Raw genomic sequence first — 27,937 nt, forward strand, 5'->3', positions numbered from 1 at the left:
GCCAGAAAATTCAGGGAATTGGCCAAAGTAAACCTTTATACTTAAAAATTTTTCATTAAATTTCAGTATGACTAAAATAAAATCAGTTCTTAGTTGTCAGATAATCCTTTCACATGATGCCATGTAAATCCTCAAGCTCTTCTTCTCACATATATTTTAGGACACCCAAAGGTTAAAATATTTTGTTAAGTACAGTATAATTGCTTAATTGCCTATTTTTAATAGATAGCCAAAATAGTACATAGAAATAGAGGGAATCTATTTTAGGTTTACAAAGCACTTGTTAATGTCCAACTAATGTCTATTGATATTTTAATTTGACAGAACCAATGTTCAGGCAGTATAGGATGTCTGGTCAGTACTTACAGCTCTTGACAGTTTTACTGATGGGTTCCACCAGTTTCTTCAGAACCCTCTGGTTCATGTTGACTGTGGCTCCAGCACACGATAAGATTCCCCAGATAGTCAAGCTCTAACCCTGGGTGTCTTGAGTTACACTGATAGAAAAGAGGTCACTACTCCAATCTCAGCACACAATGTGACCATGGCAACTAGCCAGCAACCAAACAAAAGGTTTCTAAGCAGTTGAAAAAAAAATATGCAACAATGGTTGCAACCACTTGGGATATATGCAGGAATTTCATTAAGGTTATTTTGATCTGAAACGTTATAGTAATTCTAACATCTTTTCTTTTGGGCTAAGTATCACTTAAAGTTGTATTTCATATTTTTGTCATTTATATTATCAGCACAAATTGGAAATGTTTTTCCACTTTATTTGAACATAAAATAAGATTACAATGAGCTTATTAAGTTGAAATAATTTTCTAGGGCATCAACATTTCCTTCAAAGGTTATAACCTCCTTTAAACTCTTAACCAAGCACCCTTATGAAATCCAAATGAGAGGCTTCAATCTGGGAGCTTCTAGGATGTAAAAACCCACTCTCATGCCTCCTATTTAGTAGACCTGACAGACTAGCTAGCAAGAAACATGGTTAGGACAAAGCTGAACTAACTCATGTCTATTTTAAAATCTGCGCTACCTACTAGTCTATGGTCTGTTGGCCTTCACTGTAGTAAGGTCAAGAAAATGTACTAAAACGATTTCTAGAATTTTGAATGCAATATTCTTATGGTACTAGAGATTAAACCCAGGGCCTCACAAATGTTTAGACACACACTCTTTATCACTGAGCTATATCCCGAACATATCCCCAGCCCTAAGATACAATATTCTTACCAATTTGGGTAGGGTGGGTCTTAGGGATTAAACCCAGAGCCTCATGTGCTACCACTGAGCTATACCCCCACCCCCCTTACTAGATTCTTTTTTTTTTTTTTTAAAGAGAGAGAGAGAGAGACAGAGAGAGAGAGAATATTTTAATATTTATTTTTAGTTTTTGGCGGACACAACATCTTTGTATGAGGTGCTGAGGATCGAAACCCGGGCCGCACGCATGCCAGGCGAGCGTGCTACTGCTTCAGCTACATCCCCAGCCCCCTTACTAGATTCTTAACATTAAAATTAGTTTTAAGCCAGGGCATCAACATTTCCTTCAAAGGTTATAACCTCCTCTAAACTGGCCAAAGTAAATCTTTATACTTAAAAATTACATGACTGTAATCCCAGCTACCTGGGAGGCCTTGGCCCTAAGCAATTAGTGAGACCCTGCCTCAAAATAAAAATAAAAAAGGGCTGGGGATATGGTTCAGTGATTAAGCACCCCTATCTTCAATCTCAGGTACAAAAAAAAAAGTTTTAAAACAAGGCAAATAATTGGGGGCAGGGGGCTGTCTTCCTAAAATCTTCCTTCCAAAAATACTAGATGGATGCTCATAGGTTTTAAGTTAAAAAAGTTCAAATAGCAGTTCTCTCTTGGCTTCCCTGAGGTTAGTCTACTGTTTATAATGAAAAGATAGAAAATTAATTTTTAACACATCTTAAACGAAAAAAAAAAAAAGAATCTGTATTCTGAATAAAATAAAATCAAGACACTCTAATGGTACTTCAAATATCTAAATACACTGAGGGCAACCAAGGAAATTCAAAGTGACTAAAGTAAGTAACACTGGTATAGAGCCAATTTTTCTATCCAGACACTCATCAATTTCTGGCAGTTATCCAAGTACCATTATCGAAACAACATGCCTTGTGTTTGTACAATTGGTGTTCAGTTACTCAAGAAAGACAAAGCGTGGTTTGTGGAAGGAGGAAGAGATATTATTATCCTGTACATTGTAGTTAACTATGAAATAAACATAACTGACAGCATTACTCTGTCAAATACTCTTTCCATACGTTACTGGAAGACTGTTATTAGAGAAACAATGAAAAAAGATGTTTCATATTCAGTAAACAGAATCTGCAAAGTATAGTTTTTTTATCAAATCACATTGTTCCCTCTTCCCCAGCCTAATGAACAGTTGCTTCTAGTGGGACAGGACAATTATATTCTGGACCAGTCTATAAAGCTATGCTTCTATATTCATAGCAAAACTAACCAACAAATGACCTAATAAATTTTTTTTTGGTACTTTCATTAATAATTTTCTTTTGGAATATGAAATGCTGGTCAAAATTTCTGTGTACTTGAGCATAGATATCTTTTGACAGTATGCAGTCTTAAGCACAAAATCTAAAGGAATTTTCTAAGAAATGTTACTTTTATAGTTAAAAAACTTGTGGTTCTATCTTATCTACCTACTAACCAAGTGGTATTTATCTTTATAACTACCTGTGACCCAAAGGGAGATAAGAACACAGCTATTTTTAAGTAAAATAGCTATTTATTCAGCCTCATCATGCCAAAATGTTCTGTGCATATGCCACTATAATTAGCATACCCCCTGTAACAGGCAAAACTGTACAACAAATTATATTTCATATTACTTGATTATATAAAAATGTAAAATGAAAGTGACTTATCAATTCCTTTTAACATTCCTAATAATTCAGCAGAAGATATGAGGCACAAAATCTTAGTAAAATATGACACAGAAAGAGCAGTGATAAAACTCTCACTTAAAATTAACTCATTATAATTTGTTATTAACATACAAAGACAACAAGCTTTTAAAACATTATATTTACTAAGATTCTGGCAACAGCTTTATGTAACAAGATACAGCATACCAGGCCTGCCATTCAACTTGTTTATATAAGTCTCAGCTTCAATATGAAGCTGTTAAAAAAAAAAAAAAAAAAAATCAAAACCCTGCTTTTTACATGCTAAATATCTTGGCAAGTATGCCACTAAACATAGTAATGAACTTAAGACAGCAAGAGTAAGGAGTTAACAAAAGCTAAATATTGCAGCCTAAACAAAATTCATACAAAAAATAAAGTAACTATTGCTGGTTACATAAAATTTTCCTGACCAGTTAAAACTTAACTGCATAAAACATGCATTTTAGAATCTTCAGCTATCAAGTCCAAAAAGTACCAGTGTCTATTTGAAACGTCTTATCTCCAAAGCCAAAGTATAGTCAAACTTAATTCAAATGACGTAACACATTCTAAAGCTAAAAAACATTCAGTTTTTATTATCATGGAGATAAATACCAGAGCTTCAGGGACTTTCTCATGCTGTAAAGGGTTGTTTTTCTGGTTCACTCAAAGCAGCATATGATAAAGTCCAAGGATGTCATTAAGCTCAGTAAAGGGTAAAGACTGTTGGTACCCAGCTCTGACCTCCCCAGGAAGCATGGCTACTGTGTCCATAAAAGTAGGATGTGTGAAGATCAAAGGCACGCTATTCTGCTAGCTAAAGAGATAGCAAATCACCCCCCTCCACTTTAAAATCTCCTTCCCCAGCTAAATAAAAGCATACAAGGGGGAAAAAAATTAAAATACACTTATCTACACAGTAAGGATTTTGAAATATTAATGTGATCCCTACTTTAAAAATTTTAACTAGAGTCATCTGGTCAATTCTGATTACACCTTAAAGATGCATCCAGATTCAATTTGTGTTGATTTATCACTAGGTACTTCTAGTTTAAAATATTAGCTTTATTCCCAACTATCTTAACCACTAGTATGACTGCAGTGTATTATCTTCCAGTTATCAAGCACTGGAAGAAAAAAAAAAACAGATGTTCAAGCAGCAGGCAATAATCATGGCCCTTCCACACAGTGGCCTCTGAGTGGCTCTAATAGTCCAGGAATAATTCTAAAAACAAGAAAATTCATGCATTTTAGTAAATATGTCATAATTTTCACAGTTGAAATTTCCTTTGACATTGCACTTTCTTTATAAGGGAATCCTGGTTTTTCTTATTGTTACGGTGAGTCAGGACTTGAACTAGCAGCCTTCTTTTTCTTCTTCTTACTGTGTTTCTTATGCTTCTTTTTCTTTTTAGTTTTTTCCTGTAAAGACAATTCTATGTTAGACATCACTACATCATGAAAATATGCAAATTATGAACATCTTTACAATTGTACTTCTAAGCTACTATAAGCAATTTATACAAGATAAACTACTCAAAACATTTTTCCAAGAGTCCTAGTATCATATGAGCACTAGGAGTCTTTTGTTGATTTTCTTTTTAAAAAAATTGTTTTTTTAAGTTATAGTAGGGCACAATATCTTTATTTTATTTATTTTTATGTGGTGCTGAGGTTTGAACCCAGCGCCTCGCACATGCTAGGTGAGCACTCTACCGCTGAGCCACAACCCAGCCCTTTTGTTGATTTTCAGAAAGGCAGCAAAACACTTAAGTCATTAGCACATTACCACAGCTTCTAACAAAATTTCCTGTAGACAATAATTAAATTGAAGCATGCTATCAATTGTTTATTTCCTGTTTTATAATTTCTACAGGAAAAAGTAATTGTAGCTACTGCAAAGGAGTATCCCATCACAGTACAACGTTTTGGTAAAATAATAGTTTTTAGAGAGAACAGAAATATTAAATCAGCCCTTTTTTTTTTTTTTGATACTAGGGATTAACACAGGGGCACCTAACTACTGAGCCACATTCTCAGCCCTATTTTGAATTTTATTTAGAGACAGGGCATCACTGAGTTGCTTAGTTAAACTTGCTTTTTGCTGAGACTAGCTCTGAATTCACGATCCTCCTGTCTTAGCCTCCAGAGCTGCTGGGATTATAGGTATGTGCCCCCAACCCGGCTTAAATCTGCTATTTTTAAGTAAATAGGAACACATACTATGCACAGCTCAGTCTGGAAGCACTACTTTATTAAATTAACAGCAACTCATTAGTACGAAATATTGACGTACAGCTGAAAACTACTGTAATTTTTTTTTGTTTGTTTATTTTTGTTTTAAGGTTCTGGGGATTGAGTCCAGTAGCATTTTACCACTGAGCTACATTCCCAACCCTTTAAATTTTTTTTTTTTTTTTTTTTTTTTAATTTGAGATATGGTCTTGCTAAATTACTGAGACTAGCCTCAAAGTTGTGGTCCTCCTGCCTCAGTCTCCTGAGTTGCTGGGATTACAGGCGAGTGCCACCATGTCTGGCTATTGTGCTTCTAAAACAAATGCTTAATCTTTAGAATTAAATGCCATTGAGGCTAGAAAAAGTAGTAAAATTCTGAGTAAGATGAAAGAGAGCTGAAGTTCTGCTTATCTCCAGCTCTTCCAGACAATTTTTGCTATAGAACTGAAGGCAGAACTTCTGGAAAAATAGATACTTGAAATAGTTACACCAAAAGAAAGACTTGCTGGGCACGGAGGTGCATGCCTATAATCCCAGTGGCTCGGAAGGCTGAGGCAGAAGGATCACAAGTTCTAGGCCAGCCTCAGCAACTTAGTGAGACCCTGTTTCAATATAAAAAATAGAAAGGGCTATAAAGTGCTCCTGGTTCAAAACAAAACAAAAAATACACATATTAAGGACAGGAAATGCAACCTCCTATCCACTTCCATATCTATTAGCACTATCCACGATTTTCTAAGACCTCTATGAATAGCAGTAACTTTGATGATTTTCTTTTTAGTACATACTTAAGTATTTAGGGAATTTTACAACAGAGTCCAAAATTTTATAATTTGGTCATTCATTTATCCATTCATGTGCTGAGACTCAAACAACGGCCTGATGCATGCCTGGTAAGTACTCTACCACTAATTTATATCCCCATTCCCAATTGGGGCTTTTAAAACTACGTGACCTTTCTCTTCTCAAAATATTTTTTCTTCTTATTTTCTTAAATGTCACTCTGTTGTTTTCTTTTATCACAAAGACCTCTTCATTTCCCTTGCTGGCTACTCTCTTCTTCAACCTTCCTGGGGGCTTCCTTCCCTTCTTTCCCAATGTTTTCCCAGTCACATGCTTTAACTTCCACGTAAATGTCAATGATGCCCAAATCTTTATCATATAGTCTTAACTGCTTTGAACTTAAACTTTTAAGTGTCTCGTTAACAGATCTATTTGTCCAGGAGACATATTTAAAATCACTATAACAACATGCTTTATTTTTGTCTCCAAATCTTCTAGTAGCCGCTTTAGTAAATGGCACAATTAATTTGTCACTTTTGCTTAAGTCAAAGCTGTCACCTTCTTTGTTTTAACCTTACTCTCCACATCCAAAGCATGAAGCAAGTCCTACCATCTATGTTCAAAATGTACCTCAAATCCATCCATGCCTGTTCATTTGTGTGTATATGTGTGTGCCGGGGATTGAACTCAGGGGCACTCGACCACTGAGCCATATCCTCAGTACTATTTTTGTATTTTATTTAATGACAAAGTCTCACAGTTGCTTAGCACCCCTCTGTTCCTGAGGCTGGCTTTGAACTCATGATCTTCCTGTCTCAGCCTTCCAAGCCACTGGGATAACAGGCATGCACTATGGCACCTGGCCCAGTTCATTTTTGTCACCCCCCCCACATGGTATAAACATTACTCTTCACCTGAGTCCACTAGTCTCCACTGGTGAAGTATTTTTTTTTTTTATTGGTTGCTCAAAACATTACAATGATCTTGACATATCATATATCATACATTTGATTCAAATGGGGTATGAATTCTTATTCTGGTGAAGTATTTTTAAACTGTAAAGAATTCAGGTTGTTTAAAACTCTCAAAATAATTCTTTGCAACATTCTGATTAATATCCAAACACACTAATATATGATATGGCCTGTGTTTCCTTCCCAACCTCATCATATTCTATTCCTCTTTCAGTACTAAGTATAAGCCACATGTACTTTCTTTCATTTTTCTCAAACATTTGAGCCATTTCCTACTATTGGTCCTTAGCTGTTCTCTCTGCTAAGGATATATTTTCCTTTGACTTTCACATGGCTGGCTCATTCTTGTAAATCTGATTTCAGCCTAATTTTACTTTCCTCAGAGATTTTGCTGTTTTTTTGTAGAGTTGGGAACTAAACCCAGGGCCTCGCACATGCTAGGCAAGTGCTTTACTGCTGTGCTATATTTCCAGTTCTCAGAGGTATTCTTTGGCTCCTTTAGTGCCACAGTATATACAATATACACTTTTCTCTATCTTTTACTTCACTGTATCTCCAAGACCTACAAAAGTGCAAAGAACTCAATAGAAATTCTGAATAAATATATACTAGCCAAAAGAATAAAAAAGTGAAAGTGTACAAACACAAACTACAGTTATCCAAAATGAGTTTGGTTGTCTTTTGCAGGGGGTGGGGTGGGGTGGGCGGCTGGGCGGGTAATGGGAACTGAACCCAGGGATGCTTTACCACTGAGCTACAACCCAGCCTTTTAGTTTTTGAGACCGGGTCTCACTAAGTTGCTTAGGACCTCTCCAAATTGCTGAAGCTTGCCTCACAGGCATGCACCACCATATATGGCACATGTCTTAAAATTAATTAACCAATCTGAAGATAGACCAAAGCAGTCTCTGGCCAAATTATTTCCCCACTCAGGTAAAAAAAAGTCTTTCTTATCACTTTGGTCTTTGAAGCACATCAAATGTTATTTTTGAATTGTGCATTACCAGGGGAACCTTCATACAAAAAAAGGTTTTTCATTTTAAAACCTAGAGAAATTCTGGGAAGAACTTATCCCAGACCTACAAGTGATGCTGTCCTCATTTTTTTTCACCTGTTCCTAAGAAAACAGATTCAGAGGTCAGAGCCCAAACTTCACACTGAAAGCCCTTAAATTACTTTGGTCTGCATTACTTTTTGAAAAAGTTTCTGTTCACCATTTTCTCTTTGTTGCTCTATTTCTCATTTGGCCCTCTTTCTCCTTTCCTATTTCTCAATTTCTATAATGGCAGAGCTTGTTCTGAAAACCATCAAAAGAATTTTTGGTATCAGTGAGTCATCTATGTTTTAACTTTCCTGTTTATTTTTCATTGCAGATAGTGCTTAGAAAGGCTTTTTCTGTTATTTCAGGTTTGGCAGATCTCGAAGTAACTTACTCTGAAAGACAGGAAATCACCATATTTTCTAAAGCTTAAGAAAGTCAAACAAAAATCTGAGCTTATATTCCTGACAGTAAGACACAGGAATAGAGAAACAGGAGACATTTGCCACCAGGATATTCTCCCTTTTTTACTAAGTCAACATGATTTTCTCTTACCCATTAAGTACAGCTGCTGAATACCACACCTTTCCCAATAATTTATTTTATTTCAGTAAATCTAATCTTGCTTTAGCACTACTCATTTTATATTAAACCCAAAGAGCTCTGCTGTTGTCATGTAAAAACATAAGAGATACTTGCTGTTGCTTTATCTCGTTCTTCGCTGCTTTTCTTCTTTTTTGCTCGTACCTAAAAAGTCAAAATTTTTGTGAAGACAAACTATGTAATTTGTACTCAATGCATTTTTCTTTCACTCCCTAATGTATCTTCGAAAGTTACGTATAAAAACATTTTAAGGGGCAGGAATCGTAGCTCAGTTGGTAGAGCATTTGCCTTGCATGGGTGAGGCACTGGGTTTGATCCTCAGCTCCACACAAAAACAAATAAATAAAATAAAAGTATTGTGTCTGTCAACAAATAAAAAAATATTTAAAAAAATGTCAACAATCAAATCATATTTTAAATAACCCATTATATCTCAATGAGGTTTCAATAAAAATATATATAAAAGAAAATTAAGATTTTTTAAATCTCTGGGGAGGCTTCTCTTATATTCCCTTTTAGCACCTAAAACAATGTGGTACTGTGGGAAAAAAATCTGGAGCTCTCAAAAAACATACCAGGATCTGAATCCCACCTCAGTTTTATCATCCATAAAAAAGGAGGTAGTATCCATTTCCAAGGGGCAATATGTGGAATATAGCATGGTATTTATCTCACTCTATGGTATCAACAAAAGGTATGAAATGATTAAAATTCTTTGAAATAACATTTACTACCCCATTTACATTTTATTTCCATCTTTTAAAAAGTGGTACACTGGATTTAAATTAAATTGAAAGGTGCTATGAGTTTATGTATATTAAATGCTAAGTCTAAATGTAAGATATGTAATATTAAGCTTTACTTGTTATCATATAGGCAGACAGAGGTGATTAATGTAAAATCAGAGTATTAAAATTGCCTAAATGCTGAATAAGTACATAACGCAAGCATATTAAAATGTAGTTAACAACGTAAGGAGGCATAAGGACTAAAGGTAGAGGCCACTAGCATTAGAGGCCATTAGCTTGCAAAACTGTGGTAGCTCTCTCTAAAGAACAATTAGGAAATTACTTTTTTGTTATTATTCTTATCCTTACAATGATGAGCTGGTAATAGGTGTACTGTATATACATTTAACAGACAGAGGCAAGGGATGCTCTAATGCAATGTCCAGAAGAGCTCTGTATATGCTATGTGATATTGAATAGTGTACTAATAATTCATGTAATGAATCTATTTATGATACAGAAAATAAACTGATTGTAAATATAAACACAGAGTATTTTGTTCTGGATTTTAAGCTATAAAGCATGCTCCAGAAATGCAAATATCAGTGAAGAATATTTTACTTCATTCATTGTTGTCACACTTAATCATTTATATATTAAAATATAATAAAAAAAAACATAATTACTTTCATTTCTTTATATTTCTTAGGGGACAGTAGTGTAAAAAATAGTGTAGATAATTTATATAAGCTACGAATTGTATTTCAGGGAGCATTACAAAATACTGCTACAACACAGAGACAATAGGTCTGATAGGACTGAGGGCCACTATTACAAACCAAAGAAAATGAAATCAGTAAAGAGATAAGGCACAAACAAAAAGAGAAGAGAGGTGATAAGAAACAGGATGGATAGAGAAAGACCTGGACAGGGTGTATGCAGGAAGCCAACACAGTAAGGAAGAAATCAGGAAAACCAGTTCCTGTGTGAGTGTGCTTTAAACAAAGGGCAAGACTCTCATGTTATACTGTTGAAAGATCAATAAGTTGATCTCTATGGAAAGTTGCAGCTTGAAAAATCAATGACTAGTGAAACCCTAGGTGAGATTTTACAGTTCTATCAAGAGTTATGCAGACTTTAGCCACCTTTACTCTGTCCCAGGACTTACCATAAGGCCTTTAATAATTTATTGTCTCACTTAGTTGTCACAATTTAAATAATATGATAAGTTCCTAATTTGCAGATGAGGAAACCAAGGTCAAGAGAGAAACATTTCAAAGATGGTAACTTACTGACCTGAAATTAACTAAAAATGGACTCTAATACTAATAGAGTAAAAAAATCTTAGAAACTGTTAGAGCTGAAAGGGATTGCAGATGACCTAATTCTCCTTTCTTGCTTCACAGATGAGAAAACTGAAGTCATGCCAACAATTTTTCCATACCTTCCCACTCCCCAAATAGTAACTCAAAACAAGAAGTTAGTATGTGCGATATTCTATGGTAACCATGTAAGCAAATGCTGGGTTTCTGGTGTACATTATACAGCCTCTTTCATGTAGTCAGAATGTATACACTAAGAAGATAATATGAGAAAAATAAAAATAAAATATCTCAGATTTGAAAGATGTGTGGAAATATGGTTAATTATCAAAATACTAGTCATATGCAGTTATACTCTGAAAAAATGTATTCTGAAACTGAATAACTTCCATTTCTCTTACCTCCTCAATATAATCTGATTCTGACAAGGACTCAGATGATAAAGGTTTGTCTTCAGGATACATCTTTCTTTTTTTACTGAATCCTTTAATGTCCTATGAAAAATAAATAACAAGTATCTTAACTAAAAAAAAAAAAAAAAGATACCACGCCACACAAATTTTATGGTTTCTAAGTTCTAATTAGAAATCCTTCCATTTATCAGAAAATCATTCATTTTTCAATTTAGAAATCTCTAAAAATAATGACATTTACCATGATTTAAATCTTTAATTCCAACAAAGCAATCCTTTTATTAAATAACTTAGAACTACATATTCATATAGATGCAATATCTTCCCTAATTCCTTAAATTACACATGACAGAATTTTAAAGCAAATTATCAATTATATAATTGAAAGATTAGTATTCAAAATATATCTCTTATAACCTAGGAAAGAAAAGAGACTAGGGTTATAACTGCTTGCTTAGCATATATGAGGACCTGGGTTCAAAATCCAGCACTGAAAAAAAAAAAAAAAGATTAGGAATAGGCAATACAGAAAAAATGACATTTAAATGTCTAATAAGCAAATGAAGACACTTTCATTTCTTTAAACCATCTGTATACTTTACATTGGCAAAAATGAAGTCTCACAGTATCAACAAGTATGTGAGATAAGGGTACTTTCATATACTACTAGCAGGATTGCAAATTAATAGCAAGCACTGTTACTGAGCAAAATGTAGACACATTAAATGTATGCATATCCTGTAACCCAGAAATTATAGTTCCCAGGTATATCTGACTTAACAATAAATTGTGAAAAAGGAGAACTGGATAGGAAATATAAACAGTAGAACTGTTTGTATTATTGAAAAATGAAAACAATCTAAACGTTCACCCACAGGAGGAGAAATAAATTGTAGTGAATAATATAAACAAAAGAAATGAACTTAAAGTATCAACAAGGATAAATATCAATAGTAATGCTCAGTTAAAAAAGCAAGTTTCAGAAGGAAACAATGACATCATTTTGAAAAACTCCACAATGTTATTTATGGTTTCTTTCCTTTGATCAGTTAATATGCTCAATTAGCATTAACTACAGATAAGTCACGCTGGGTGTGTGCCCAAAGTCCCAACTAATCAGTGGGCTGAGGCAGGAGAATCACTTGAGTACAGGAGTTTAGGGCCAGGCTAGGCAATATTGTGAGATCAGTCTCTTTGGACAAAAAAGAAAACAAAATTATAGGTAAGTCACATATGAAGAGAAAATATGTTCTGATAAAATAAAAGATTTTCAAAATTTACCTTTGGTATATTCAATCTGAAAGTTTTTTTTTTTTTTTAATTTAAATGGCCAGCAAAGGAAATGTTTAATCTCTATTTTAAATATGACATGACCCATTAATCTATCCAAATTCAAACTCTTCAGGATACTCTTCTGCTCGTCCTTAATAAGAATTCAAATTAAAACATTTCTTTATATCAACATGAAATACCATAAAAGCAAAAGAAATAAATTTTCTGGGGGCTGGAGATGTGGCTCAAGTGGTAGGACACTCGCCTAGCATGCATGAGGCAGTGGGTTCAATTCTCAGCACCACATAAAAATAAAATAAAGATATTAAAAAAAAATCTTCTGGTTTATTAACTAAATTTCCTGTTATTTTTAAAATTTATTTTTTAGTTGTAGTTGAACACAATATCTTTATTTTATTCACATATTTTTATGTGGGCTGAGGATCGAACCCAGGGTCTTGCAGGTGAAAGGGAAGCACTCTACCGCTGAGCCACAACCCCAGCCCAAAATTTCCTGTTATTAACTAACGCTGTTGTTAATATTACTGTTAATTTCCTTTTTTTTTTTTTTTTTTGGTAGCAGGGATCAAACCCAGGGGTTCCTAACCATGGTCTCACTAAGTTGCTTAGGGCCTCACTAAGTTACTGAGGCAGGTTTTGAACTTGTAATCCTCCTGCCTTAGCCTCCCAAGCCACTGGGATTACATATGTACTATGTACGCCACCATGCTCAGCTATTGTTGATTTCCTGAGGTTAAGGTTGTGCACAACAGAGTGTCTTAAGGCAATATGAAAATATAGTTACCTTTTCTTTTTCAGTTGCATCCTTTGATTTCTTTTTCTTTTTCAAACTATCCTAAACAAATAAAAAAATATATATCTGTAAATATATATCAATTTTAAATGTCAATGATAGAATAAGGACATTATAGAATAAGGACAAAAAAAAATGATTTGCTCTATGAGTAAAAAAAAATTTACTCCAATATCAGCATAGTATCCTGAAAACAAAAGAAAAATCTCCATTACATAGACAGTTGCTTGGAAGCAGAATAGGATGTTTAATTTATCAGGTTATATATAAAATCTATGAACCCTTAAAATTATCTGAAATAATCTTTGTCTATGATGGTCACATACGTTGTAGTTCTAATTCACCCTGTGCTCATATATCCATCAACCTGATCTGCCACCCACTTTCTTCATCAGGAGTGGAGGCAAGAATTTCTTTTTTTTTTTTTTTATACTGGGGATTGAACTCAAGGGCACTCAACCACTGAATCACATCCGCAGCCCTCTGTGTATTTTATTTAGAGATAGGGTCTCACTGAGTTGCTTAGGGCCTCACTAAGTTGCTGAGGCTGGCTTTGAACCTGCAATCTGCCTATTTCAGCCTCCTGAGCTGCTGGGATTACAGGGGTGTGCCATCACACCCAGCCAAGAATTTCTGCTTTTAATCCCTTAGATTTATCTATTAGCTTCTCTAATCCTCAGTTTTCTTATTCATAAAGTTGATTAACAAATAACTACTCTCTAGGATTGCTGAGATTAAAGAAGGTAAAAGTCAAACACTATGTGCTTAACACATACTGCACATTTAATTTAATGTTAACTATCACTAATAAGACTGCTGCTTTAAAAGACAAATAAGAAACCAACACTGAGTACTTTCTAGACATTAGGCTTTTTGCCAGAAGAAATCTCACTGGGACAAAAAGAAACTTTTTATAAAATTCAAACTGTTGGTTCAGTTTCCTGAGACTGTAGTATGCTGTTTGTCAAATTGTGGTTCATGGGCATCAAAGTCATATAAGGCATCTGTTAAAATATAGATTTACTAATCAAACTCTGGGGGAAAAAAAAAAAACAAAAAAACGTTCTGGAAATAAAGCCCAGGAATCAAGTTTTTCTTTTAGTGCTAAGAACTGAACTCATGCATACTAAGGAAAAGCTTTACACCTAACCTATGCCCCTAGTCCCCAGAATCAATATTTTTATAGAAAATCTCATGCCTTTTTAAAAATGATCTCTAAAGTTGAAGAGCCAGTTGTGCCTCACAATTCTGGTTAATACAGAACAAATTTAGGTACAGTACAGAAGAAAGGATATTGGAACAGATATTAGAAGATACTGATTCAAATTCCAATTCTAACACTAGTGAATTTAATCAGAACCTTACCCCTCCTCTGAATTACAATTTATTTATGAATATAGGGAAATAATGTTATAGAGATGTAGAGACATGGAAACATAAAAGTTTGGAGAATTACTAAATGCTACATGTGTTAGTAAGTAAATCAGTTAAATATCATAGGATCAAATGGTATCTCATTTCTTAAGAGCAATTTAAGACAGGAAGAACTAAAAGAGAAACTTAATGTTTCTATTACAAAAATGTTAATAATTTAAATAATAATAATTTACCTTACTGTCTGATTCAGTTTCTGAAGTGGAGCTTTCAGAAGATTTATGAGAACGGTTCTTCTTTTTCTTTCTCCGTTTTGCTTGTTTCTTATCCTATAGAAAACATTTGCTTTGTTTCAGAAATATAATTTATGCATTTAACTAATATCAAAATTTTCTTAATGAATAACACTTAATAAGATTGGCTTATAAATATTTTTCTTTAATTAATATTCACAATGTAACATCACTTTCCTGTTTTACAAAGTCAAAGTCAAATGATTTGAATCACATGTAATCCCTAGCACTTAGTCAAATAGGATTTTGGATTTTTCAAATCTTTTTTTTCTACTAATATTTTTATATGAACAAATTAAAAAAATTTTTTTAAATACTAATATTTAAATGTCTTATTTCACTTATTGTGCTCTACCTTATAATTAATCAAAACCTGGAAATAAACATTTCTAACAGATATTTCAATAGGTTTCTCCTCTTGAAATTAAAAAGTTAGAGATATTATTTGATGAACTATTACAAGCAATCCTTACCTCATCTTCAGAATCTGAAGAACTGCTGGAAGAATCAGAGCTTGATGAAGAAGAAGATGAATACTTGACCAAGCACAAAACAATTAAAGCTTGTGAGATGCGGGAATTTTTTTTCTTTGCTAAGTCGCTGAAAGTACTTAGTGAAATCAATCTAATGTCTGAGAAACAGATGCCATATTCATAAGATTTAAACATTAAAGTATAAAAGCCATCTCCCCCCACAAAAAGTGACAATAAGTTGTCAATTGTGCTCTTTAAATCATAACAAAGGAGTTAACTAGGTTATAAGGAGATTGGCATCTTTCTTTCACGGTACTGATAGAACACCTCTAATCATGGCAACCACACTGCTTGACCCATATAGAGTCTAAGTTACTTTTAGTATACAGGTTTAAATATATTATTCTTACTTTTTTTGCAGACTCTTTATTTATAACATTTAGAAAAATAGAAAACTTTTGCTCACCCTACCAGATTTCTTCTTTTCTTTTTTCTTTCTCTAAATGGAAACAAATAGAGATCTAAATAAGTTTTCAAATGCATCTATTAATAGCAATATACAGCATTAATGTGAAAACTGAATTAAGATTAAGAATAGCAATAAGCCAGAAATGTACTACCTGTCTTTTTTTTGATGAGCTCTCGTTTCCACTTAATAATTTCTCCCTGTGTTTTTCTAGTTCTTTCTTCCAATTCTGCAAGAAGGTTATAAACACGATAAGAGTCTATCAATCCAGTACTAATATACTTAGTAGAGAGAGACAACCGTTATTTCCTTTCCTTCATCTTCTAATACTTCTCTCCACCTCAGCTTCTAATTATACAAGGTAGGTCTGGTGGCCATATGTCTGTAGTCCCATGTTGAGAGCCGTGTGTGGGCTGTGTGTGAACTGTGTTATGCATTGTAGCCTAGTGAATAGGAAAATCTAGTGTATGGGAACTTCCAGTGGACACTTCCTTTGTGTAAGACTGCCCAGAGACACTGTGAATTCCTATTCTGCTCTGTCATGTCCCACACAGCACCAGAGATGGGGTGACCTGCCAAGATGCCAATCAACCTGCTGACTGCAAGACAACAAAAGCAAGACTCTACCCTTGAAACCTTACCCCTGCCTTTGATGTATCCCCTTAAATTAAACCACGGGAGCCATTTTCTAATTGTTCAGCTCCAGCTTCTGAGTGGGCTAGACCTATCAGGAACTCCCCTTTTAAACTCTCTCTCCAACTTTGTCTTTTGTTCTTCACTAAGTATTCTAGACTTTAATTTCTCAGTGGCTTATGCCCTCTTTGGCAGGAAGAACCCCCAAACTAGGCGCTGGATGCCTCTCCACAGTCCCACCTACTTGGGAGACTGAGGCAGAAGGATCATCTGAGAGTTTAAGGGCAGCTGGGCAACAAAAAAGGTTCAGGGGCCAACCCTTGACCCTATTACCAAGGGTGTCTTTTAGCTCATTTTGAAGAGAATATTAAGGTGTGGGAGTTTCCACAGAATACTGAGAGGAAGAAAAGATATTTTTACTGAGACTAAGGCTTGGTTTAAACAAGGGTGGCTACTATAAAAGCTGAATTAATCTGTACTATGGTTGAAATACTACATACATGTTTGTAATCAAAGCAAGCAAACATCACTATAAAATTCCTAAGATGGGGAGCACAGAGGGAGGAAAGAACTAAAGCTCAGATAACTTAGATGATTTACGTTACTACAAGATGGTTATTCTTATTTAAAGAGAACACACATTTAAATATGAAACTATAAAAAATAATACTAAACTATAGTCCCTTAACCTAAAGAGGTATCCCCAAACCCTTGATTAAAAAAGAAGCAAATATGATTTCATTTTTGTTATAAGGAAAAAAAAATTGGTCTATTTCTTTAAAAGGTACTATTTACAAACCTCATTCATTTTCTCCTCAAATTCAGCTAAAGCCTTGGAGCCTTTCTTTTTCTTTTCTAGTTGCTCTTTCACTTCTTCCCTTAAAAAAATAAAAAGTACAAATAAAATTTCAAGCACTTCAAATTAGATGTAGGCTTATAAAAAAGACAATAAAAATTCAAATAAAATTTTAATATTCTAATATACCTACATCCCAGTACTGTTAAATTTCAAACTTCTTTGTTCACATCCAGGTAAAGAATCATAATAAAATCTATCAGATACTACTAATCTCTGCTCTTCTAAACATGGATTTTAAGACTCAATACTCCAAAACTCTGAGCACTTACATAAACAGGAACTGTTTATATTTTCATTTAATACTCATGACAATCCAATAAAAAAAGGTAGTATGTATTTCCACTTACAGAAAAAGAAACTAAAACTTGAAGAAAGTAAAAAACTTACCTAAGGTCAGAAAACTGATAGATTCAGTGTTAGGGGGAGGTAAGGTCTATATGACTAAACTAGTATATTCTATTAATAGATCTCCAAACTTTTTTTTTTTTTAAGAGAGAGTGAGAGAGATAGAGTCTAGAGATAGAGAGAGAGAATTTTTTTTTTAAATATTTATTTTTTAGTTCTCGGCGGACACAACATCTTTGTATGTGGTGCTGAGGATCGAACCCGGGCCGCACGCATGCCAGGCAAGCGCGCTACCGCTTGAGCCACAACCCCAGCCCAAGATCTCCAAACTTATAATGTGCCTGACATATTTGCAGAGAAGGGTCAATATAGCATGACCAATTGCTTATTCTAACAAAGGCAAGCTTCCAGGGTTGGCCAGAAGCGAACACATGAGAACTTGAATTTTGGAGGTTCTTACCATTCCCTGATTACAAGTAGCTTACTCTGCCTAAACGTTTGTATAAGCAACGTAGTTTAGGCAGAGTATCTGCTTTCCTTCTGGGAATCTGGAATTTTGGAATGTGACAGGCAGAGTCAGGTTGGAATTTTGGAACATGAAAGGCAAAGTCTGATCGGTCCACAGAAAAAACCCAGGGCACTAATGAGCCTCCTTAGTTAACAACATCTCACATGTATTGTTACACTCCTTTCAAAAAGATTTAAGTACATCTTATATGATTCCATTAGGCAAGGACCCTTGGAAGTCTGTGCCTGATTTCTCCTGGATTTTGTCCTATGTGCCTCTTCACTTTGTTGATTGTACCTGGTATCCTTTCAGTGTAATAAATCTTACCTTGAGTATACTACCTGTTGCAAGTCTTCCTACCAATGACTCACTTGAAGGTTGTCTTAAAGACCTCTGACCACAGAGAATACACTACCTTGAGCATTTCCCCCTTGAAGTTCCTTTCATTTTAAAAGTAAAATGCATTCTGTTTATACTCGTGCACGCAGTAGGAGGTAAATAAGACTTTCATTTAACTCAAAAGTATTCCCTACTACAGTAGACTGAGGCAGAAAGCTAGCTGCCTAGCTTTCAGGGCACTCTGAAATTCTGAAGGATTCTGAAGCTAATGGCTCCGACTTGTCATGTGTTACTTCAGGAGCATGGTATTAATAATAAGGAAAGATATAACTAAAAAAGTAAGGTCTGTGGTATAATGCTTTACTCATAAAAAATCAGAGGTAGGGGATGGGGTTGTAGTTCAGAGGAAAGAGCACTCTCCTGACATGCGTGAAGCACTGGGTTCGATCCTCAGCACTACATAAAAATAAAAATACTGTGTTCATCGACAATTAAAAAATACACGTTTAACATAAAAAAAAAATCAGAGCTATTCAGTGAGTTGTTGTTTTTTTAATTACTGAAAAGCCAGAAGATGAAACTAGAGATAAAGCTGAACATTATCCTTCCTAAAACTTGGCATGATTATTCAAATCCGCTATTTTTAACTTAGGATACCACAAAGTTAAATAGTCTTTTAAGGGATAGAGAAAAGATTGATATGAAAATGTGATATGGCAGTGCTTTAGTTATACTGGGTGGTGGCTTCAATAAAATGCTGTTTTGTAGTTGTGCATGTGTTTCATACATTCAAAAGAAGGGACATGTCAAATATTACTCAAAAAACCCCACTTATCTGGCAATCACTTGGCAATCAATAAAAGTTATAAGAATAAAGTTTTAAAATTTATCAAAACTTTATAAAAAGGTAAACTGTTGCACAATTACCAGGTAGGCCTTGGTCGGTTCAGATAATCCTGGATTGTTGGCCCTGAAGACTGGATTGGACCCCTTGATCTGGCCATTGCTATTGGATTCATATAAGCCTTGAGGAAAGAACACAAATTAGTTCCCTTAAAATAACCATTAAAAACATAAAAGCTCACTTACATCAAGTAACCTTTATTATAAATGCATACTATATCCAATTAAGCAATCTAACAAACTTCTTTTTTTTTAATATTTATTTTTTAGTTTTCGGCGGACACAACATCTTTGTTTGTATGTGGTGCTGAGGTTCGAACCCAGGCCGCACGCATGCCAGGTGAGCGCACTACTGCTTGAGCCACATCCCCAGCCCAATCTAACAAACTTCTGACTATCAAAATTAAATTTAATCTTCCATTAAGTCTTGAAAGTTTATGAAGCAGGTAACATTTCGCAGAAAATATGTTGTTTTACCAGGGAGTTGATGAAATAATGATACCTCTTACCTACTGATGGCTTTATAATATTTCCTTCTAAGGCCCAATAACCCAGTGAAGGTAATAAACACTAAGCTCATTAACAAACTAAGAAACTCAATTCCAAATTAGGTGTAGTAACACATGCCTATAGTCCTAATGACTCAGTAGACTGAGGCAGAAGGATTCCAAATTTGAGGCTAGCCTCAGCAACTTATCAAGACCCAGTCTCCAAAAAAAGAGAGATCTAAGTCTAAATTTACTGTTCCTTCTACTATTCCAGGAAATACTGTACTATACCGATGGAAATTTTATTTGCCAAATGCAAACATAACAATTTAAGTTGCACCCAGACAACAACAACAAAAAAAATTGGACTTCATGAAAATTTTAAAGATGTGCATTGAGTGTGGTGGTGCATGTCTGTTATCCCAGCAACTCTGGAGGCTGAGGCAGGAGGGTTGCAAATTCCAGGTCAGCCCAAGCAATTTAGTGAGAACCCTTTTCAAAATAAAAGAGGGCTGGGATGTAGCTCAGTGGTAGAGTGCACATGGGTTCAATCCCCAGAACTGCAAAAAAGTGCTCATGCATCAAAGAACATTTCAAAAGAGTAAAAAGATAACTCAAAAGAGAAAATATTTGCAAATATAATAGAGATGAATATCCAAAGCGAATAAAGAGCTATGACAACTTAATAAAAACTCAAATAACCCAATTCAAAAATGGGCATAGGACTTGATTATCTTCTTCAGACATACAGAAAATTGCCAGTAAACACATGATAAAATGTTTAACATCGTTAGTCTTCAGAGAAATACTAATAAAATCACTAAAACATGGCATCTCCAAGCATTAGGATTTCTGTTTTAAAAAAAGTCATAAGGGTGAAGAAAGTGTGGAGAAACTGGTACTGTTGTGTACAATGAACAGGAAATAAATGGTCCAGCTGCTGTGGAAAACAATTTGGTGGCTTTTCAGAAAGTTAAACCTAGAACTACTGTCTGATTCACCAATTCCACTTCAAAGTATAAAATTACTCCCAAAGAATTGAAAGCAGGGACTCAAAGGTGAAATCATGGAAAAGGCTACCAAGAGATGAGTGGACAAACAAAATGTGTCTTTTATACACACACACACACACACACACACACACAAAATTTAGCTTTACAAAGGAATGAGATGCTGATAAATACAACTCGGATGAGACTTGAAAACATTATGCTAAGTGAAATCAGATAAATGCAAAAAGAAACAAACATGATTTCCTTTATATGAGGAATCTGGAGAAGAGGAGTTTGGGAGTTTTGTTTTGTATGTTTTCTTGTAGTACTGGGGATTGAAGCCAGGGGTGCTCTACCACCGAGCTACACCACTGGCACTTTAATGCCACTGAACTATACACTTAAATAATGGGTTATTAGAACAAATTAAAAAATAAAAAAATTTTAAAAATGGTTAAAATATTTTGGCTCAAAAAACAAAACAAAACAAACAACCTACAGGGGGCTGGGATTGTGGCTCAGTGGTAGAGCGCTTATCTAGCACATGAGGCGCGAGGTTTGATCCTCAGCACCATATAAAAATAAATAAACAAAATAAAGATATTGTGTCCATCCACAACTTAAATATATATATATTAAAAAACACAAAAATTCTCAACTGTACTCTCTATATTATACTTACTGTGACAGAAAAACACTTTATAGAGATTTTGTTTTTTCTAAACACAGACAAAGTAGAGAAAAAAGTTTCTCTGTGAATCAGGATGTCTATCAGAGAGATGTTGTTTTATAAAAATTCACTTTGCTACACACATAAAGTCTGATTTTTAATTTAGTCTCAAACACTTCTTTATCATTATATTCAATTTCTCCAAAATTATTTAAAGTCAATATTTATAAAATTTTTCTACATTTTTAAATAAAAAGAATTCTTGTTCAAAGTGACTACTATTAAGTTTGATTTTAAGGTCCTACTACTAATACCCAACATTCTAAAAGGAATAACAAAGGTAACAATGATTCTGTTGCATTTCATTTATCAAAATATATAAATGACAAACATTTTCACCTTTATAACAAATATAAATATACCTCCAGATTTTTCTGGTAGAGTGAACAACTACTTATATTCAATTGATAGGCTCTGAGCCCAATTACTTGGGATGAAAAACAAACCTTTGACATAATTTTCCTACAAGTAAAGTCAGGCGTTCCCAATGTCAAAGATGTTTAGAGAATCAGGGAAGGATGTGAATACCTAATGGTAGAGACATGTAGTTTTTAAAAAATATATAACCCTCAAATATTTTATTAAAACTGAAACAGAGGAATTATCAGCCTAAATAACAACACTGAATCCTAATAAGAGTACAACATGAAGGCTGGGGTTGTGGCTCAGTGGTAGAAAGCTCCCATAGCATGTGTGAGGCCCTGGGTTCAATCTTCAGCACCACATATAAATAAATAAAATGAAAGTATTGTGTCCACCTACAACTAAAAATATATATTTTTAAAAAAGAAGTGCAATGTGCGAGTCCATCATTTATAAAATAGGAATATTATTCACATCTATCACCTTCTTTCTTTGGTGATGTCATAATTTTAGTTGTAACTAATGGCAAAATATTTAAGTTTAAAACTATAAAACTTGTTTATTTCCGGAGTACAAATACATAGGATGTTCACTAAATTACTACAACAGCAAAAACTAAAAACACCCAACCCACCATCCAACTGGGACTCATTAAATATATTAAAGTATACTTCCAGGGGCTGAGGTTGTAGCTCAGTGGTAGAGAGCTCACCTAGCACGGGCAAAGCCCTGGGTTCGATCCTCAGGACCACATAAAAATAAATAAATAAATCAATTAAAGATATTGTATCCAACTATAACTAAAAAATAAATATTATATGACAAGATGTCTCCAAGATTTCTCTAGAGTAAAAGCAAGTTGCCAAAAAATAGATAACACTTTATAACTACAAATATTTAAAAAAAAAATCCGAATGCACCACAAGGTGAAGAGAGACCTCCCTTTTCACCACTTATGTAACTCATTACCTTATAAATGAGAAAAATATATATACAAACATTCTTTCTTTGGGGGGGTTGGTAGGTGGGAGGTACCAGAGATTGAACTTAGGAGCACCCAACCATTGAGCCACATCCCCAGCCCTATTTTTTTTTTTAAATATTTATTTATTTTTTTAGTTTTTGGCCGACACAATTTCTTTGTATGTGGTGCTGAGGATCGAACCCGGGACGCACGCATGCCAGGCGAGCGCGCTACCGCTTGAGCCACATCCCTAGCCCCCCAGCCCTATTTTGTATTTTATTTAGAGACAAGACCTCATTGAGTTGCTTAGTGCCTCACAGTTGCTGAGGGTGGCTCTGAACTTCTTTGATCCTCCTGCCTTAGCTTCCTGAATCACTGGGATTATAGGCATGCGCCACCACACCTGGGCAAATATTCTTTTTTTTTTTTTAGTTATAATCCTAATACCTTTATTTTATTTATTTTTATGTGGTGCTGAGGATCAAACCCAGGGCCTGGCACGTGCTAGGCGAGTGCTGAGCCACAACCCCAGCCCCTTTGAGTACAAAGGTAATCAAAATGAGAAAAATTCAATCAAAATACTGTCACTCCAATTCAGAGAGATGAACTATAATGTATAAAAATTCAAAAATGGCAGAGTGGCAATTTTTCATTTTCATTAAAAAAATCATAATATCCACCACATATTACAATCTTCAAAAATTTTAACATATCTTAAAATCATACTGACATTTTTCTGTGTCTTAAAGTCAATTGCCAAGCAGCTTTCCTAAAGTCCATACCAACCTATTTTTAAATTTTATTTTTATTAAATTAATTAATTTGTTTATATGACAGCAGAATGCATTACAATTCTTATTACACAAATAGAGCACAATTTTTCATATCTCTGGTTGTATACAAAATATATTCATACCAATTCGTGTCTTTATACATGTACTTTGGATATTAACGTCCAACACATTCCACCATCATTACTAACCCCATAACCCTATTTTTTTAGTTCAGAGGAAAATAATAGTAACGTAATATACTCATTTAAAGTATAATTATATGAGCTACTATTGAAGTAGTTAGGCTTACATTTAAGCTTTTGACCAAAAATATTATCCTTAGTCTGCTTAAGTACAAGCCAAATGCCTTAATTATTTAGTTCAATTAAGATAGTGATATTTAAAAAGTAAATTTTATGTGCTAGGTTCCATGCAAAACACTTAATACTTTATTGTTTTTTTAAAAAAACATTTTTAGTTGTGCAGATGGACACTATTTATTTATTTATTTAGGGTGCTGAGGATCGAACCCAGTGCCTCCTCACACATGCTAGGCAAGCGCTCTACCACTGAGCAATAGCCCTTGCCCAATACTTTGTTCTTTAAATCACCAAGGATCAATTCTTTTACTATGCATCCCAAAAAGTATGAAAATAATAAAAATATGAAATCTGTATGTTCATATTTCATAAAAATATGAAAATAAAATCTAAAATATGAAGATTGTGCAGTTTCTTGTACTTGACCACTGCACCACACACATGCCCAGCCCTATTTTTTGTATTTTATTTAGAGACAAGGTCTCACTGAATTGTTTAGTACCTCACTTTTGTTGAGGCTGGCTCTGAACTCGTGATCCTCCTACCTCAGCCTCCTGAGCCACTGGGATTATAGGCCTGTGGCACATGTGAAACCCAGAAGGGCAAATTGGGCTCAAAGGGATATTTATTTGGACAGGTATTTGAAAAGAGTAATGTGGTATAACTACTAACGACACAATGTACAGAATTTAATTTGTTAGTTTCACTACCTATTTTTATCTATAAGATACATCTATTTTAACCTATTTTTATCTATAAGATACATCTATTTTAGAGGGCACAAACTAACAGGAAAAAAAAAGAAGAAGAAGAAGAAATCTTCCAGAAAACAAAAGGCATAAAGGGTGGCCATCATGAACTCAAAAGCCCTTTAGAGATCCCAAGAATTAAAATGTCTATTTTAACAGACTATTCAAGAATGTACACAGAGAGAATCCTAATGTAAACTCTTGACTCTGAGTGATCATGATGGGTTAACATAGGTTCATCAATTTTAACAAATGTACTCTGGTGCCAGATGTTGATAATGGGGGAGTCTGTACATGTGTGGGAGTATAAGGGAACTCTCTGTACTTTCTGTTCAATTGTGCTGTTAACCTAAAATTGCTCTAAAAAATAAAGTCTATTTTAAAAAAATTGTTCAACCTGAAATTTAATGGAGTTTTGTGGAAAAATAGCCCTATAATCTATAAAATTATGATATTATCATCAAAGAAAGAATCAACCTGAATTGTTTTCAAGATAATCAAATGTATAACACCAAGAGTGAGTGAACCCTAATTCAAACTACTGACTTTGGTTGACAATGATATGTTAGAGTAGGTCATCAATTAGAACAAATAAAGGGGATGTTGATAATGGGGAGGTTATGTATGTGTGTAAGCAGAAATTTTGCTGTGAATCTAAAAATGTTTTTTAAAAAAGTCTTAAAAACAAAAATGACCCAAGTTTAACCAGTCCCAGTTGAAACAGTACTATCCCTTTCTCTGTGCAATAAGTTGACTGAATTAGACCATATGTGTCTTCTGCCTCTTAATTTCATGTTTTTATTCTCACAATCTTTGAAGTACAAATAAATGTTACCAGAACACTCTGTGCCATGATAGCATACAAAAAAGTACGCAGTTGTTATCAAAATGCTCTAGTAAATTAATCTAATTTGGTTAAGTTTTTCAAATGCTTTAAAACCAAAATTTTCCTCCCAGTAAAAGGAAACACTTTAGGTCTCTATAAAAAAACTGCAGCCAAAGTCAGATGATTTCTAAGTTCAAGGCCCAAGAACATTAAAAGAGCCCAAACATTTCAACATCTCAAACCTAAGTTTGATGCCTGGCACAACACAGTTTCAACTACGGTCATCAAGTCACTACAGCAAAGTCTTGCAGTCAGGAAAAAAGAATATTCTTCAACTTTATAATCAAGGTTCACTACCTCAGTGGTTCCTAGATATTTTCCAATTACAGACTACATAAAACAAACACTTTTAAGTAAGTTGGGAAATGTCATTTCATAACAGTGAGGCTCTTTTAGCACATACACAAACACTCCCGCAAATAATTGTTAAAAAAAAAAAACCCCAAACCTAGAACGTAGTACATTAGCTTTATATTTTCCTCATTTTGCTAATCAATGATTAAAATTCTGTAATACACAAGCCCAAGAATCACCAGGCTACAACCCATTCTTATTCACTATTCTCTCAGGTTTACTGCTCATACAACCTGATTCAGAACCTGGGCTTTTGAAACCAATCCGCAGCCCTTCTGCACCTCCAGCGATTTGAATGCTTTCCTTGTCCAAAGTACCTTCTCTTTGGAATGCCCTGAGAACCTCAAACGTCTATCAGGTATCATTTATTACTCCTCCTGCAATGAATTACTTAATCCTTTTCTCACTGAGTAGTAATCTTCATGCCACACACTCTCTTGGGCATCATGCCTTTTGTGGTCCTAACTATTCTGCGAGGTTGTGGGTAATAATGATCCCCTTTTATAACAGGTTCAGGGGGGAAAAGTAACCTAAGTCACCTAATTCCCGAAGTACCAAAACTGGCATTGAACTCTGCTCGGAACTCCACAGTCAACTATTTCCACGCCACACATCCCTTTTGCTGGCGCCAGACAGTATGCGATCAAATGCTGCGACCCCAGTTCTCAAATGCTAGCCCGTCCGTAGCTAAAGCCTGGCGCGCTGCTGGCCCCCGGGTGCAGAAGCCATGGCCTAGGCCTAGGCGCCGAGCTGGGCTGCGCGATCCAGAGGAACGGGAGAGTCCCGGAGCCTCCACGAGCCTCAGAGTTCGAAATTACAGACAGAAAGGGGCAGATTTCCCCCTGGGTCTTTGCGGCTGTAAAAAGTGGGTACTGCTGGCGCGGGAGCGGGAGGAAAGGGAGCTAGGGAGCAGTGCCAGAGGGAGCGGCGGGGTGGGGGACAAAAGGGAGGGCCGGGGAGAAAGTTGGGGACCCGAAGGCGCCAACTGTGTGCCTGGCGCACGCGCGTCTGGGATGGCGGAGGGTGCTAGGTCTCGCGGCCCCAGGTCCGAGCGTAGCCGCTAGCCCTCCCGCCGAGCCGGAAAGGGCGAGAAGACCCGCTTTCCTGCCGGCCGGCCCCCAGTCACCCCACTGTTTACCCCGTCGAGTACTCACCACTCGATTGTCCCGCTTCCCCATGGTGCCGGTCGGAGCGCACAGTGAAGACGCCGAGAGAGACCAGGCCAGCGGAGCAGCCGAAGCGGGCCCGCCGCGGGTCCTACGGACGGCTTCCCTCCCCGTCCAAAGAGCGGCGCCGCGCGAACCGACAGCTGATTTCGGCCACAGCGCCCCCTTCCGCCGCGGAGGATATGCAGGCGCCAGCGATCTCCTGCGCTTCCCAAGGATCTGCTGGGGGATTCCAGTAGCTTTCACCCACCTGGTGTGGGGCGGACCCTGCGCGTCTGTATGGCGGTCTCCCCGAGGCAGCTTGTTTCCGTCTGGACTTGGATTGTTTTGTTTTCTTCCAATCTTTATGTGTTGAAATATTCATTCTAGGGGATATAAAATTAGCCCAACGTTTATTATGTGGTTGACATGGTGCAGGTGCTGGGGATAAAGTGAGGGCCCACTGGTTGCTCAGAGTCCATCAGCTGCTGGAGGAGAAAGACAACACTGTCACAGATGTTGCTAACGAAACCGCCCTATAAATTCAATTTCATTCATCCATCACCCGTGCATTCCTTTCACACTAATTTTCCATCATCTACTTTTCACTAGCTAGGTGTCCTAAGCTGGAGCTGGGACCAAACACAAAGACAGTTAAGACACCATCTGTGCTTTCAAGCAGCGTGGTTATAAACAGGTAAGGGAGATAAACACATATAGGACCAACTCTCTGCGTGGTGTGCCGTAATATTGTTAGCACAGCACTGTAGCTTCAAGGGAGACGATCTAGGCTCCAGAGAAGGGTACTACATATTAAGTATTTATAGTCTTGGATAAAATGGCTCCTC

At 35.6% G+C, this 27,937-nt stretch overlaps 2 protein-coding genes across 2 annotated transcripts in view; both read right to left on the reverse strand.

Annotated features, from left to right (window-relative positions):
• LOC113199898 (calaxin-like) overlaps positions 1-424 on the reverse strand; it is a 20,383-nt gene extending 19,959 nt beyond the window's left edge. Inside the window, exon 1 of the mRNA XM_077796421.1 lies at positions 367-424. Within this exon, the coding sequence (XP_077652547.1) occupies positions 367-424 (58 nt within the window). The remainder of the gene's footprint in view (positions 1-366) is intronic.
• Fam133b (family with sequence similarity 133 member B) lies at positions 110-27,205 on the reverse strand. The gene is made up of 11 exons (XM_026391563.2): positions 27,099-27,205; positions 19,350-19,447; positions 17,171-17,249; positions 15,893-15,967; positions 15,739-15,771; positions 15,273-15,335; positions 14,743-14,835; positions 13,124-13,174; positions 11,035-11,127; positions 8,680-8,727; positions 110-4,371 (listed from the first exon to the last, which is right to left on the reverse strand). The coding sequence occupies exons 1-11, from the start codon at positions 27,120-27,122 to the stop codon at positions 4,285-4,287; spliced, it is 744 nt and encodes a 247-aa protein (XP_026247348.1). The 5' UTR covers positions 27,123-27,205; the 3' UTR covers positions 110-4,284.
• Between the last annotated feature and the right edge of the window lie 732 nt (positions 27,206-27,937).

The sequence above is a fragment of the Urocitellus parryii genome, chromosome 3 (assembly GCF_045843805.1).
Source record: "Urocitellus parryii isolate mUroPar1 chromosome 3, mUroPar1.hap1, whole genome shotgun sequence".
Lineage (NCBI taxonomy): Eukaryota > Metazoa > Chordata > Mammalia > Rodentia > Sciuridae > Urocitellus > Urocitellus parryii.